The sequence below is a fragment of the Dryas octopetala genome, chromosome 6 (genome assembly GCF_963921425.1).
Source record: "Dryas octopetala chromosome 6, drDryOcto1.1, whole genome shotgun sequence".
Taxonomy (NCBI): Eukaryota; Viridiplantae; Streptophyta; class Magnoliopsida; order Rosales; family Rosaceae; genus Dryas; species Dryas octopetala.
In genome coordinates this window covers 21092709-21108533 of record NC_141371.1, presented here as the reverse complement: position 1 = coordinate 21108533, position 15825 = coordinate 21092709, and the positions used below count along the sequence as shown (strand labels likewise).

The following is a 15825-nucleotide window of genomic DNA, read 5'->3' as shown; positions in this document are numbered from 1 at the left end:
AATCCAACCCATCCATTCTTTCCTCTTTGCCATATATCCTGCAATCTTGTCTATTCATATTTAATGAACAAAACTCATATTTGTACTATTTCTCAAAACTTTCTAATATTATATGACTTACCCCATGTGACTTATGACAGTCAAAAACCCTTTGATCAATATGTCATTCTCAATACTTAATCACATGATTAACACTTTAATCAATAAGATTAGTGTTTGGATTAGGACTAAGATTAATTAATTAATCATTTATTAATTAATAAGATAACATTAATTATTCTCTAATAATTAATAATTTAGCCTTGGGTCAATAAGCCCAAGTTTTGACTTTTCAATCTTACTCTCTAAGTAGATTAATTAACTAATTAATCCTATTTGAGAAAAGATTATGTCAAGTGATTATCCCAAATTAATCACTTGACTTATAGGCTTACTAATTATCCTCATCAATTAGTAACTAAGTCATTAGAGCTTCACGGTCCCCATTAGTATCTCACAGTTAAATGAGCTCACGCTAGAGCAATTTAGGCTAAGTGACCCACTGAGAAGTGTCAACTCCCAATCTTAGGCAATACCAACTATTATGATAGATGCGATAAATAATCGAACATATTAATCCTCAGTATCATCCTTCCTTTTGGTCCCCATATACTTGTATGTGTGTGGCCCTTTAGATTCTTATTCGATTTGGCAGTATGATCACAATTAATCTAGAAACGCTTTCTAATTAATTGCTCTTTTGTCTCTACAGACCATATTGACACCAAACCATAGTTTATGGCCCACAAACCAAATAGAATTTAGCCTCGAACATATTCAGTTATGATTACAATACAGTACGGTCTTTTTTCATCTATGTCCCGATTACATCCTAGGTATGGAACTAATATCAAAACTTATTATAGGATATAATTATATGTGTGACTCTAATGTTCTGGCAAGAGACTTTACGAATCTTTCTATCCTAATACATCTCCTTCTTTACATATGTGTGACTCTAATGTTCTGGCCAGAGACTTTACGAGTGTTTCTATCCTAATACATCTCCTTCTTTACGGAAGGTGAGAGATGTTAGAAATTATAACACTATGAGATTGATCATAATAATAATAAGAGTTAAATGCACTGTTGGTCCACTTACTTTCACATTTTTCCCAAATTCGTCCACGATCTTTTTTTTGTACCAAATTGAACCACTTTCTTTTCGACGTTTACCTATTTAGTCTATTCCGTCAATTTTGTTATAAATTCTGTTAAAAAAAAAGGATAAAATGGTCTTTTCATATTAAATAAATTTTTAATTCTATTTCTAATTTTAAAATATTAAAACTAAAAAAGAAAAAATAAATTTAAAACAAAAAACAAGAAGATGTTGATCTACAATCCAGATCGCAGATCCCCCCTCCTCCCTCCCCCACCTACCCCCACTCTTCACCACCGCCGTCTCCCTCACCGATTGCTGATCCCGACACAGGCAACATCATCCAAGGTCAGCCAGCGTCATCTCTCTCATTTTTCTTTCTCCTCCTTCATCTCTCTCTCTCTCTCTCTCTCTCGCTCTCTCTCTCCCCCCCCCCCCCCCCCCACTCTCTGATTGGGTTTTCTTTTCTGTTTTTGGGTTTGATTTTGTTCCTTATACTGGTGGGTTGCTCGGGGTTGGGGCTGGGTTGCTGGGTTTCTTTTTTATTTGTGCTGGGGTTGGGGCTAGGTTGCTGGGTTGCTAATTTTTTTGTGTTGCTGGGTTTATTTTTTATTTGTGCTGGGGAGACATGTCGCAGATGATGATAATGATGAAGGAGATGGAGAGACAACCAACAAGAAAAAGAAATTGAATGTAAAAGTAGCACCGTGTTGTACAACTCTCCTTTTTTTTCTTTCTTTTTTTTTTCTTTTTTTGGTGGGCAGAGGACGAGGAGGGGGCAAGAGAATTGATTGGATTGGGTTGATCTGCATATGCTTCCATTTTAATGGGTTGGGTTGGAGCAACCAAGTTAGACAAAAAATTAGACCAGCCAAAAACAGAGAAGAAATCGTCTTCTTTTTTTATTTTGGTATGAATGAAATTTTCTCCCATCTAAAGAAAGCTTCAAAGCAACATAGATTGCAAATTGAAAAGTTACAATCATCAACTTCCCAATTTTAAGTGAAAGCTTGAAGAAAGATATATGTTAGTTTACATATTCTGTCAAAATCTAGAAACATGTTTCTAGAAACGTAAGTTCCAATTTGAGTCCTCTTATGTTGCAAATCAAATCTTTTGTAGATAAAATATCTCTTTTTATGATTCTTGTACGAAAAGGAAAAAAGAAGAGAGAAGAGAGTTGCAGACAAGAAGGAGAAGAAATAAGAAAAAATAAAGGAAGAGAGAAGAAATAAAAATAAAATAAGCATTTTAAATTTATTTTTTCTTTTTTAGTTTTAATATTTTAAAATTAGAAATAGAATTAAATGTATTTAATATGAAAAGACCATTTTATCCTTTTTTTTTAACAAAATTTATAACAAAATTGACAGAATGGACTAAATAGGTAAACGTTGAAAAGAAAGTGGTTCAATTTGGTACAAAAAAAAGATTGTGGACCAACTTGGGAAAAATGTGAAAGTAAGTGGACCAACGGTGCATTTAACTCTAATAATAAGAAAACGCAACGAAAATAATAAATTAAAATTTTTCTTATCAAACTCAAAACCTAGGATGTGATCATATGCATATATAGAATTCAAACAATGAATAATAATATAAACATACCTTCTTTTGTTCATCAATGGAGCTATCTTTATCCATGGTGGCTTCTTCTACTGTTCGATTCACCAAAGCACCACAAGTATCGTGCCTCTAAAAATAGTCCACAAGGAAGTGATTAAGCAAGGTAGATTAGAGAGGTGATCAAAAGTGCTAGCTTCCAATCAAGTCTCTTTTCTCTCTATGGTGGCCGGCTTCCCTATGTGTAGGTTTGCTCTCTTTTATGCTCTTTCTCAAACTCACAAGAAAGTGAAAGAACGTACTTAAGAGTCAACCTTATGTGGACTCACACTTACTTTTTTAGGAGATAAATAACTCTAATTTATATTGTAAGTAGGAAACTAATTTCTTAAAATTCCCTAGAGTGGCCAGCCATGTAGGTAGGAGTGAGTTGTTTGGATATTGTCATTTTATTTTACATTTATCCAAAATAAAATGTCAAGTCAAACTTGGTTGATTAGACTATGATTTTTAGTTTTATCCAAAAACTAATTTTACCAAGTCTAATATACATATATACATATATTTATAATTAATATTTCCATAATATAAATATCTCATATTTATTATTTTGGGCTTTGCCTAAATCCAACTTACTTCAACTTTAAGCATTGTTTAGGTCTGACCCAAATATCAATTATAACTATAAGCCCAAATCCGATTTAAAATTTAATTAATTATTCTCAATAATTAATTTCCAACCTAATAATTGTAATCCCATAATTTTAGGAAGTGAGATAAATTTATGAATTGAAAAATAAATATGGAAAGACACAAATGCTTAATCTAAAATTAGAGGGATGAGATACAGTACGCAAAATTCCCCTTAAAAGTAAGATGCCTCCATATTGAAGTTTGTCAACCGCCGATCTGGAAGCCAGTTAAGTCGCCAGCCTCCCTCACCACTCCAACACCGGGTTATAGCAGAGAGAGAGAGAGAGGGAGAGAGATACAAAGAGAGCCGCTGAAGGTGTGGGGAGAGGGTAGGACCGCTGCTAAACATCTCCCTCTTTCTTTCTTTTGCTCTTTTATTTTTCTATTTTTAGTTTTAATTTTTTAATATTTTCTCTTACACCAAGAGAGAGAAAGAGATGATATAAATGACGAATAGCAGGAAAAGAAGCAATTATCAAACAACTAATAAAAGGATGAATAGCAAGAAACAAGCAATTACACATCTTTTTCCCCAACAAACAGTTTAATGTAAACAGTTTCAAATAGGATACATCAAGCTTAAGCTAAATTTACTTTGCAACATCCGAGCACATTCTATTTATAACCACACCAGATTCCAGAAATCACATACCTAGAGGCATGTATTTGTAATTTTGTAGGACAACTTACCTTTGTTTTCTTAAATGAGCATTACTTCTAAATGCGGCTTCAATGACTGTGAAGTTGCTTCAAGCTTTTTCCACTTCGAACTTTCTTCTCTTCAATTACGTAAAATACTTGGCCCCATGTTAAAGCAATAACCAACATGGAACTCATGAACCCATCCACTAGGTCTCATATACTTCATCATGAACTAGTCTTCAAGAATGCTCATCTACATGGGAGTTGAACCATAATGTCTGCACAACATAATCATGTAAGCCCTGGTCCAGGTAGAACTTAAACTTTTCCACAGCTACATAATCTTGCCTACGCATTCACATGCTGAAACATGATATTACCACTTCCTGATGCCATTCCTGACATACTCCATGATGTAGAAGCAAGGCTTTAGGTAGAACATAGGATCCATTGATTTGAAAAGCGTCACAATGCAGATACAAACTTCTCAAAATAGGCAGCTTGTAAGAACTTTGATAGTGTAATAGGTAGCTTCCGTTGACAGCATTTCTACATTCTTTAGAAGCTCATCAAGTACCCCGGAGAGTATGAATGAAAAAGGAAGAGAAAAACAGAAGAAAAAAAGAAAGAAAAAAAAAAAACTAGTCTTGGTTCACAATGTAAAGGTTTCCATCCCCCTTAGTTCTTTATATACTCTAATAACTGTTCTTTTTCAAAAAGTAAACCAGGTTGACCAAGGTCTAATAAACTGATAATATTCTTGCAGCTGTAACCATCTTAGAGCACTTTATCTGCACATAAAGAGTTGTTGATTAAATCAAGTACCAACTTCGGTACCTATTTCAGCTTTAGTCTCTGCAAGGTTAATTGTAATCGGTTGCCATCCTGACTGATGATGAATGATCCATTTCTTCATGCTGACTATCATATTCAAGATCTGGAGTACATCACCCAAAGGACGCTCTTCTAAGCATGCTTTTCTCACAATCATAGCTGCTTCATATCTATAGAAAAAATAATGAACAAGAATCATGGTCAGAACTGAGCATTCCAGGAAGCCGAAGTAGCTGAATATTTATAATTTACACTTACCTGCTTTGAGAAGCCATTATTGCCAATCGTCCATCTGAGGAACTCAGAAATTTCTGTATCGCATCCCATGTGGCTTTAGAGTACTGATTAACATTTCCACCTATAAGGTTCACACACTTCCATAATCTGTCCTTTTTACCAACATACAACTGAAGTGCACCCAGGTTCTGCTTCACTACCATTTGTTGCTCTATTGCACAATCCAAGGCCTTCCTTACATCCGTGTTGCGGTGTTTTGGATCTCCACAACGAATGCAATCAGTAATGTTTACTTCAGTAGGCATAATTTTTTCAACTTTCAGGGTGTTTAAGGCTAGTAAAATAACACCAATAAGGCCTTGAACATATTCAGAGGGTGGTGCGCAGCCCTGAGTTCCCCAGATACCATTACTAGAAGTGTTGTTTGCAACAGTAGAGGATGGAGGAGGCAGATATTCAGAACCACCAGTATACCTGTTGTTCATAGAATCATGATGAAACGCCTGGCCACTCTGCTGATAAGGGCCTTTATGAGGTACATTTAGGCTAGCTGGATTTAGTGACTCAGTAGACCTTGGTCTAAACTCTTCTCCAGTTCGATGATGAGCAAACTTTGGTGGATTTTGTGCATAGTTGCTGTACTCAGAGATACTTAGCTTACCAATATCAGGAACATTCACAGGTGGCGCTGAAGAAAATCTAGGGCCATCAGGTCTGGGAGGATTAGGCCGAAAACCATGACAGTGAGAATTAGGAGGGAGCATATTATCCGGTCCAAAATTAGGTTGCATATAGAGGTTGTTCGGCATCATTGGAAGAGGATATTGGTTTTGCGGGCCTAGGAAATTATTTCCATTAATGCCGGAAGGATCAGAATTTCCAGGGTAGAAATTGGGAGTAGACCGACTAGTGGAGACTAGAGACTCACTAACACCAAAGAATTCATGTGGGGCTTTCTTAAATTGCTTTGCCTGTGTATGTTCAGATTGGTAAGGGTAATTGTTATTCTTGTCGTCTTGGATCCCAACTGGCACACTTGAGGCTCTTGATACGTTAGGTTGGTTTGGGTTTTTCCTATTGGACCTCCCTTTATATTTAGTATCACCAACCCTTCCATTGGTAGAAGGCTTTTGATTTCCCATAGCATGAGGTTCAGGATAAGCTAACGGTTGGTTGGCCTGGAGCATTTCAGACATCGAGTGCTGTGACATTTCAGGGTTAAAAGACGGGTTACCATTAGCAAGCTGAGATGATTCACCACTTGTAAGTGGGGGCCCTCCAGCTGAGAGGCTCGTCCAAAGCCATACACTCTTTGCTGCAGCAATGAGGGGTGCGGAAGCTTTTTGTGGTTGTGCCAGAAGAATATTATATCTTCTCATGCGTAACTGGTGCAGAGCATTAGAGAAATCCCTGTCTCCAGAAATAAGCAGATAATTGGCCGGAGCAGGGTTATCTACTGCCCAGAACAGCATATCAACTAGAATCTTCTTGTCACTTGCATCTTTCACACCTGTTTAAGACCATGAACTCTCAATGAAGATGATGATAGGAACAAAGAATATAAACATTTCGAGGAGAGATAGCAAACAGAGAGGGAATTCACAAGAACTAAACATTCAACAATGGAAACGCGACAAGTAAGAAGATGAAGAAGGAAATATATGATTAATCTAGGTGAGAAAACATGCCATGTGAAGCAAAATTGATCAAATTATGCATAAACAAAACAAGTTTTTGCTGAAGCAATTTAAGCAATACCCAAATAGCACCCCATTGATGGAGAGAAGAGAGGAATGAGAATTTAAGAAGGAAGTGGCAAAGCAACGTGCTTGAAGTAGAAACAAGAAATGACTCAATTCCTACTTTCTACTAACCATTAGCAAAGCAATGGTATAGTTTTTCACATGGGTAACAACTAACAGCAGCACACCCAGTGATTTCACCAATTTTTTTTTCTTTTTTTGGCTAAGTAGTGTTCGATCATTAGACTACCATTAAATTAAAGTCAAACACACAGAATTGAAATCATCGTATAAAAAAAAAAAAAAAAAAAACCACCCAGATATCAACCAATCGCAAAACTAAATTAAATTAAATCAGAAGCAGACCGCAAATCACAAAAGAGTTGGGAATCTGTTGACTAGGGTTTAAAATTAGGGCACGATTAAAAATTTTAAATTAAGAAATTAAAAATTAAATAAAAAAGTAGAAAAAGTACCAGCAGGGACGTGGTTGAGGGCGATGCCGGTGCTGGAGAGCGATTGCTGTACAGACGCGGGGATGCGAGTGGTGTCGCCGTAGGCGGAGATGGAGACGGGGCCGCAGTAGTTCATCTTGACGAGGGCGGAGCTTATGTTCTGGGCGATGGCGTTGGTGTCGCAGCCCCTCGGGACCTGACAGTTCTCGATGTCCCACCACACCGACGTCTTCGCCGCCACGTACTGCGTCTCCGCCATGGCCGACGTGCTGCTTCCGCTCACATCTCCACGCATTGGCGCTCGCCGATCCAGTCCAGATCTATACGCTTCTTCAGCCCAAATTCCAAACCCCTCTTTTTTTTGTGCTTGAGAATTTATTTATTTTATTTTCATCAATTTGTTTGGTTTTGTTTGGTTGCTTTGGACTGCAACTGCCGCCTGCTTCTATGTATTCTTCTTTCTTGTTCACTACTTTCTTTACTACTGACTATAACAAGAAAATCGCGACCCGGGGAGGCTTTTTCGTTTTCCCATTTTGCCCCTGGTGTGTGACTTGGGACATTTTTGTCTACACAATAACAACTTTTTGGCTGCGTGCACATTGAAAATTCTCTCTATTATTATTATTCTAAACGTGGGTATTGGGTTCTTACAGGCCTTAATCCTATTGGCAAGTTTCATTTTCGTGGCCTCACTTTATTACCAACCATTACCTTAAAATATAAATAATTATATAAATCAATAAATAAAAATAGTAATTAAGCTTAAGCTGGGATTATTGATTTTTAACCACTAGGGCACTAAACGAATGTAGAAGTAGTTGTTTCATGTTTGTAACTTTGTATTAAATAGGGATATGGATCCACGACACTATTATTTTTTACACAAGTTTTGACCCAAGTTTTTAATGGGGCTTATTCCATATAAAATTTCAACGATCTGAACCGTCTATTTTTTAAATCTTAATTAAAAAATCATTCTTGCGAAAAATTAAGTAAATTGAAAATTATTTACCTACAAAGATTAAATGGTTAACATTTCAAGTGTTTACTTTGTTGACCAATATTAACTATTTAATTTTTGTAGGTAAATAGTTTCTAATTTACCTAATTTTTTGTAGGAATGAACTTTTAATAAGAACAAAAAAATAGACGGTTCGGATCGTTAAAATCCTATATGAAATAAGTTTCATTAAAAACTTTTGTTAAAACTTGTGTCAAAAATATAGTATCACGAATCCGCCCCCAATAAACAATGATAGTCACTTTTATTTTCTTTTCTTTTTTTGTGAGAAAAATAAAATAATTAGGATTAAGGGTACTTATAGACAAGGGTTTAAATTTCGAAATTTTCGGCGAAATTTCGCCGAAAATTTCGATTTTTAAGGGTTCCGAAATTTTAACACTAATTCGACCAAATTTCGAAAAATTTCGCCGAAATATTCGAAATTTCGCTAAATACCCAGCTGAAGCCAGTGAGGGATTGAGGAAGGAAGAGGAGACTAGAGGTGAGCTGGCCTCGTCGCCGACCGTCGCCGAAGGCAGTAGATCGAAGAGAGAGAAGAGATCGGCGTGGGTCTGGTGGCTGGGCAGTGGGAAAGAAGGAGAAAAGAGGAAGAGAAGGAGGGAGGAGAAAAGAGGAAGAGAAGGAGGGAGGAGAAAGAGGGAGAAGAGAGAAGGCGTGGGTCTGGTGGCTGGGCATGCAGTGGGAAAGAAGAAAGATAATGGGTTTGGTGGCTGGGTAGTGGCAAAGAAGAAAGAGAAGGAAAAAAGGTGAAGTCACGGGAAGAAAGAAGAAAAGAAGGAAAGTAAGGAAAGAAAAGAAAAAGAAAAGAAAAGAAAGAAAAAGAAAAAGAAAAGAAAAAGAAAAGAAAAGAAAAGAAAAAAAGAAAAGAGAAAGGAAAAAAAAAGTTTAGAATTAGTTGAGGACTTGAGGTTTGGGGTCTTTGTGTAATTAGAAAGAAAAAAAAATTTGGGATTTCATTTAATTGTTTTTAAATTTTAAATCCTATTACATTTTATATAAAAATAATTAAAAATATCTTAAAGAACCTAAACTTTAATATCTTATACCATATCCTAAAGAATATAGAATACACATTATAAAATATATAAAATTTAGTGTATATATTATAGAGTATATAAGATTTAGTATATAGAGTATATATGATTTAGTGTATAAATTATAGAGTATAAAGAATATAATAATTTTATTTATTTATTATATTAATTTTATTTAATAGTATTTGCCTCCAGCGCGCATTATATTCATTACATATCACATGAAACCTATCATATAATTTGGTTTTTTCAATGTTTTTTATCAATGTAGTAGATAATATGTTAAATAAACATATGGTAAAGTTTCATTCAAAATTTCCGTATTTTGATAACAATTTCCGTCGTTTCCGTCGAATTTTTGTCGAAATTTAAAAATCTTCGAAATTTCCGTCGAAATTTCCTCGAAACCCGAAATTTTATTCCTTGCTTATAGATTACTATATATGTGTATGTGTCACTGTTGTCACTATTTACTTGTATCATTGACCCATGAGAAGGAGAAGACTCATAAAAGTGGTCCTTGAGTGAGTGGGATGCTTACCCATGTTAATAATTATTGATTCAATTTACAAATAAAAACATCAAAACGAACGTCCTATTTTTACCAGACAAGATTAACGACAATGAAAGTAATAAGAGATCGGACAATCAACCAAATAACATTTAGCACCCCACAAAAGGAAATAGGAAAAGGTCGTATCTTTGGGTTCGCAAAGTAAATACTTTTATGCTTTCAAGTTTCAACCAAGGAAGAGTTTATACTTTTATTGCCCACATAATTATTAATTATATATATTGTCCAAATTACAGTTTTGCCCAAAGCATTGTCAAAATTACAAATAGAGAAAAACCCATTAATTGAGAAATGGCTTTTGACGTGAACCCACCTACCCATCGAAACTCTCAAGACATTGGATTGGTACACGTACATATATTGTTAAATGTATTTCAACTTCGGGTTTCACACATCAACCAACTAAAGTAATAAGCAAGCAAGCGAGTAGTAACAAGAATATGCATCACACATTCACACCAACGTTTTTATTTTATTTTAAAAAAAATATAAACAATAATAGAGAGAGAGAGAGAGAGAGAGAGAGAGAGAGAGAGAGAGAGAGAGAGAGAGAAGAGAAAGGGGGTCACCGGCCGGAGTGGGGTAGTGGAGGGGGTGGAGGTGGTGTAAATGAAGGGAGAATTTATAGCTAGATACTTTATCTAAAAGTGGAAGTACGGTGAAAGTTTCATTTTACTAAACTTTTCCCTTAGCTCTTAGGATCTTAGGTTGGATGTGCATAAAAAATAAAAATAGCTAACAATGAGAGTTTATCCTTGAAGACCTTAGACCTCCTAAGGATGAACCTAAGGTTGCACACAATCATGATCTATGGGGATGTCATCAATCCATGTCCATCTTGAGATTTCGGCAACACTAAGAGGAAGAACAACACTTTGTTTCATAGGACTCTCATCAAGAACAAAGTCTCAAAGTTCACATGTGATTTCACTAAAGAATAGTCAACACCAAGTGTGGGAGAATAAAAAATGTATAGAGAAGAGAGATCTTGACTACTAGTTCTTCATCTTTTCTAAATATTGCAATATAACAAAACCCTAATTTTCTCTCAAGATTTCATAGAGGAACAGAGAGAAGAGAGAAGAGAGAAGATGTGAGACAATGAGGCAAGGGGCTGAATTCCCTTCTCTTAGTTTTGGCCACCCTAGAGTTTGCTTAAATGGGATGGCTTGTAAATCTAACAATTCTTTATCTTCTCTTTTCCTATCTTTCAATCTTGCTCATTCATTTTTAATGAACAAAACCCATATATACACTATTGCCCAAGCTCTTTAATTTTACAGGACATGTCCCTATGTGATTGAAAGTCAAAAATCATTTGACCAAGATGTCATCCCAACACTTAATCATGTGATTCATAACTAATAAACATAGTGTTTGGGATAGGACTAATGATATTAACTAATTAATCATTTATCGTTTCCACTAATATAACATTAATTATTCTCCAAATATAATGATTTGGTCATGGGTCAAGCCCAAGCTTTGACTTTCTAATCTTACTCTCGAAGTAGATTAATTAATTACTTAATTAATCCTACTTAAGAAAAGATTATGTTAAGTGACCACCCAAATTAATTCCCTTGACTTATAGGTTTATCTTTGATGACTAGATTACTAATTGCTGAGAGCAATTAGTAATCTAGTCATTAGAGATTAATAGTCTCAATTAGTATCTTATAGTCATTAGAGATTAGCAGTTTCAATTAGTATCTTACGAGCAATTAGTAATCTAGTCATCAGAGATTAATAGTCTTAATTAGTATCTTATAGTCATTAGAGATTAGCAGTTTCAATTAGTATCTTACACTTAAGCGAGCTCATGCTAGAGCAATTTTAGGATGGGTGACCCACTAGGAAATGCTCAACTCCTAGACTTGGGCATCTATCACAATAGTTGCATCAACATTCGATCATACATATTAATCCTTGACATCATTCTTTTTGAAGGTTGATATTAGGTGGTTTATCTGCCTAATTAACCTGATTAGAAACACGATCAGTGATGAGACCCAATTTTTGATTAACTGACCACAATAGAAAGTATTATACTCTTGCACCTAGTGATCAATCAAACAAGCAATAATCTGTAGCTACAGATTGACACTCGAAAACAAAATATAAATTTTACAACCAACATAAATCAAACACACACAAGGATTAAGTGACAACCTATGCACTCAAAGGATCCATCAGTGTAGGCATCCTAGTGCTATCAACAACTAAAGTGGTGTGTGAGCAGATTTTCAAACTTTCATTTATCATTCAAAATGTTAAGTTAACATGCTAAAGTGGAGTGTGATAGAATTTCCAGATTAATAATAAGCAACACAATGGAAATAAACAAGGCACAAGATTGTGATAGAATTTCCAGATTAATAATAAGCAACACAATGGAAATAAACAAGGCACAAGATTGTTCACCCAGAAAAACCACTAATGGTTAAAAAACTTGGGGTCTTTTTCAGCTGACCAAGCAATCCACTATCAAGGGTTTCAATACAAGCAATCACACAACAAGTTCAATCACTCTAGTCCTAATATTAAGTGGCAGCTTCTTACCATTGTGCATCCTTGTGCAAACACCTTGAAGCTAGCAATCAGTCATTTATGCCATTGGCAGCTCCTCCATGAGCTCTTCAACGCACGGCACCGATTGCAACCAAGCAAGTGGATTCCAATGATAATGCTATGAAATGCAAGTATGAATTCTTTAAAAATCAGCCCCCTCAAGTTACAAAACTTAGAGAAGTTGATGGAGAATCCAAACTCTAAAATCTATATGAGTGTTTGATGAAGATAAAAAACACTCAAGACCTACTCAGATTTTAGAAATAAAAACCCAGATTTTAGAAAACAATTTTCATAAGAAAAATGATTTTTCCCTACTGGTATAACAAAAACACTCTCTCTAAAAATGTCCAAGGTGTAAATTCAGAAAATGAAAGAGGTGAAGAGAAGTATGTGTCGTACCCTGTATTTTATCAAAATCATTCTCATCAAATTTAGACACTTGGAAGCTCCTCAGTCGTTGAGCAAGAGGACAAAACTAACAAAAAGGAATATTCAAGAATATTGCCAAGAAGAGATAAGAATGATAATGTGTCTTAGAATTGAGAAATAGGTAAGAAGTAATTTCAGCCAAACAAAATACACAGCCACATGTACATGTGAGATGTGGAGTGGGAGGGATGATGAATAGTATACGGGTGCTGTGTGTGTGCGCGTGAAAACAAGTTGAAGGCTAAAAAGCTAACAGCAAATGTCCTTTAAAAAATGAATTAATGAAAGTCCAGTTCATGTGCCGTGCACATGCTTGTTTAAAAGCATGAAATGAGCTTTAAAAGAAATGAGCTTTAAAAGAAATGAGCTTTAAAAGCCAATTCACGAAATGGCCTTTGAAGTATCAACAGTTATTAAAGTGATGAAAATGCATGTGCAGTGCTCGTGTGAAGAAAACTGTCCTTATGATCAGTGAGTGGCTAGTCGAACAGACACAAAACTGATTTCATGAAATGCATTATACCTTAGAGCCTTTTGCATTGCAACTTCAATCTTGATTTCTTCATCCCAAGTGTTCTTAACCTTAATTCTAGCATAGAGCTTGTGAGTGAATAATTAAAAATAATTACATTGATTTTGGTAAGGAAAAACCAATTCAAAATCCTAAAAACTAACACTTTCCTTTTGGTCTCCCAAAGTACTTGTTTGTGTGTGACCCTATAAGTTCTATTTCGATTTAGCAGTATGATCACAATTAATTTAGAACTCTTTCAATTAATTGTTCTTTGGACTCTACAAACCATGTTGACACCTAGGTACAGTTTAAGGCCCCCAAAGCAAATAGAGTTAGCCTCATAGCCTATTCAGTTATGATTACAATACAGTATGGTTATTCTCTGATCTATATCCCAATTACATTCTAGGGTATGGAACTCATGTCAAACCCCATATCAGCATATAATTAATATGTGTGACTCTGATGCTCTGGCCAGAGACTTTTTGAGTCTTCATTTTTAGGGAGATCTTCTTTTTATGAAAGGTGAGAGATTACTTACTGCACACTCACATGTCTTCATATGTGTCTCAATGCACCCAACCTATATATGTTGTTAGAATATGATCATATAAACGCAACGAAATTTAAATTTTATATAATCATGCTTCAGATTGAGATATGATACAATAATACAATGATTTACAAGAAATGAATTCATACCTTGTTCTCTTGTTTGGAAGCCTACTAAGGTGCGAATCCACAAGCTCTATGCTAGTTGGTCTTTCTAGTCACACACATGTATAACCTCTAATTAGTCCACGCTAGGAGGAGATACAAAGATGAGCTTACTAAAGAATGAGAGTGCTAGCCCTCTTTCGCAAGTATGGCCTTTTGGAAATAGAAAGAATGTATAATGAATTCTACAAGAACTTCACTTAGTCTGACTAATTGACGTAATCTATTATTTATAGACATGAGTGGAAACCATTTTTCCACTATAGGGGGGTCGGTCACCTAGTCTTATGGACCAAGTTTGTTGATCCATTTGACTAAGTAATTAACATTTAATTCACCTATGAATTAATTAACTATTTAATTAATCAATAAGCCTAAAAGCCCATTATTTTTATTTCCATTAATTAGTTTAAAGCTCAATTAATTAACTCTGTTCAAGCCCATTTCTAAACCATCTCACACCTATTGACATGTGACCTATTAGGTTCCAATTGAATCTGACTGTAGATTTTAGGACAAATTCCTAAAACAACTTAATCCAGATAGAATTACCATTTCACCCTTAGGTCTCCACAAGCCATGATTGACACCTAGTAGTATGTCATGGCTACCTAGATTAACCAGAAGAGAGAAGAACCTATTCAATCTTGATTTCAATACAATACAATCTCTCTATCATCCTATGTTCTTGCATTATGATTGGATATGGAATTCCGTCAACCCTAGCATAATACTTGAGGTACAACACTTATGCATAGATTTCATTCGATCATAGAAGCTTGTTTCCATGACCTAGTACTCTGGCCAGAGATTCATGAATCTAGACATCTGTTGTCTCTTGGAATATTTCTCTCATTACCAGGAGTGACAGATTCTTTGTTGAACACATATATGTCCCCATACGTTAGTGACTATGCTCAATCTGTACGTACCTTTGATTAAACTCTAGGAGGCTAGCCTTATGATATAGTTAAAGCATAGCGACCGAGCGTACAGGACAACCATGGTGTCTCAAGTCTAGGGACTAGTTGTATTACCAAGACTTAACGATTTCCTGTTAACGGGTGTGTAATATTCCTTGACAGGTATTCGTTATGTTGGTCACGTTCAGTGAACCATTTATGGCACCTATGATGTTCTCCTAGTGTTACTACATCGATAATATGAGACTGATTATTCTATATGTTAAGCAGAAATGGATCATACTGGTTTTACTGGTTTGATATTGTCCAGATATCAATCCTGCAACTAGGAACAGTTTAGACTTCAAGTACTAAAGAATATAAGTCTCACTGTTCTAACTTCTTTAGGATATTATTCTTTTAACTTGAAATCATGGACCTCTTTTATGCATACACACATATATTGGGATATAGTATGTATATGAAAGATGAAACATAAAAGACAAGTTTACCCATGATGTTAGAAATATACATAATACGTTTATTAAAATGATTTTCATTAGGGCATATTCTAACATATGTAACCTGTACTTAATTGCATCGGTCCATATTATGCAATCAAAGTACACTGAATATACATACAAGACATCGATCATGTATCGGGTATAAGGATTAGTCAGTATCCATCATAACCTCAGAGACCCTAATTGACTTATGTTTAGTCAAGTTTAGTGAATGCGTGTCTCC

At 35.3% G+C, this 15825-nt stretch overlaps 1 protein-coding gene across 2 annotated transcripts; it reads right to left on the bottom strand.

Annotated features, from left to right (window-relative positions):
- Positions 1 to 3896: 3896 nt before the first annotated feature.
- LOC147283211 (Putative endonuclease or glycosyl hydrolase) lies at positions 3897 to 7757 on the bottom strand. Of its 2 annotated transcripts, XR_015123114.1 has the most exons (4): positions 7329 to 7757; positions 5132 to 6620; positions 4420 to 5043; positions 3897 to 4317 (listed from the first exon to the last, which is right to left on the bottom strand). XR_015123114.1 is itself a non-coding variant. In XM_086249277.1 (3 exons), exons 1-3 carry the CDS (start codon positions 7600 to 7602, stop codon positions 4857 to 4859), a joined length of 1950 nt encoding a protein of 649 aa, XP_086105403.1. In that variant the 5' UTR covers positions 7603 to 7757; the 3' UTR covers positions 3897 to 4856. The 2 variants fall into 2 exon arrangements, 1 of the variants encoding a protein (XP_086105403.1); XM_086249277.1 differs by having other exon boundaries at positions 3897 to 5043.
- Between the last annotated feature and the right edge of the window lie 8068 nt (positions 7758 to 15825).

Excerpts from the sequence above, each read along its gene's own strand:
- LOC147283211 (XM_086249277.1), bottom strand. The coding sequence starts at position 7,602 with ATGCGTGGAGATGTGAGCGGAAGCAGCACGTCGGCCATGGCGGAGACG. Across the intron at positions 6,621-7,328 it reads CCTCAACCACGTCCCTGCTG|GTGTGAAAGATGCAAGTGAC; the intron begins GTACTTTTTCTA and ends GGTCTTAAACAG. Across the intron at positions 5,044-5,131 it reads ATAATGGCTTCTCAAAGCAG|ATATGAAGCAGCTATGATTG; the intron begins GTAAGTGTAAAT and ends TTTTTTCTATAG.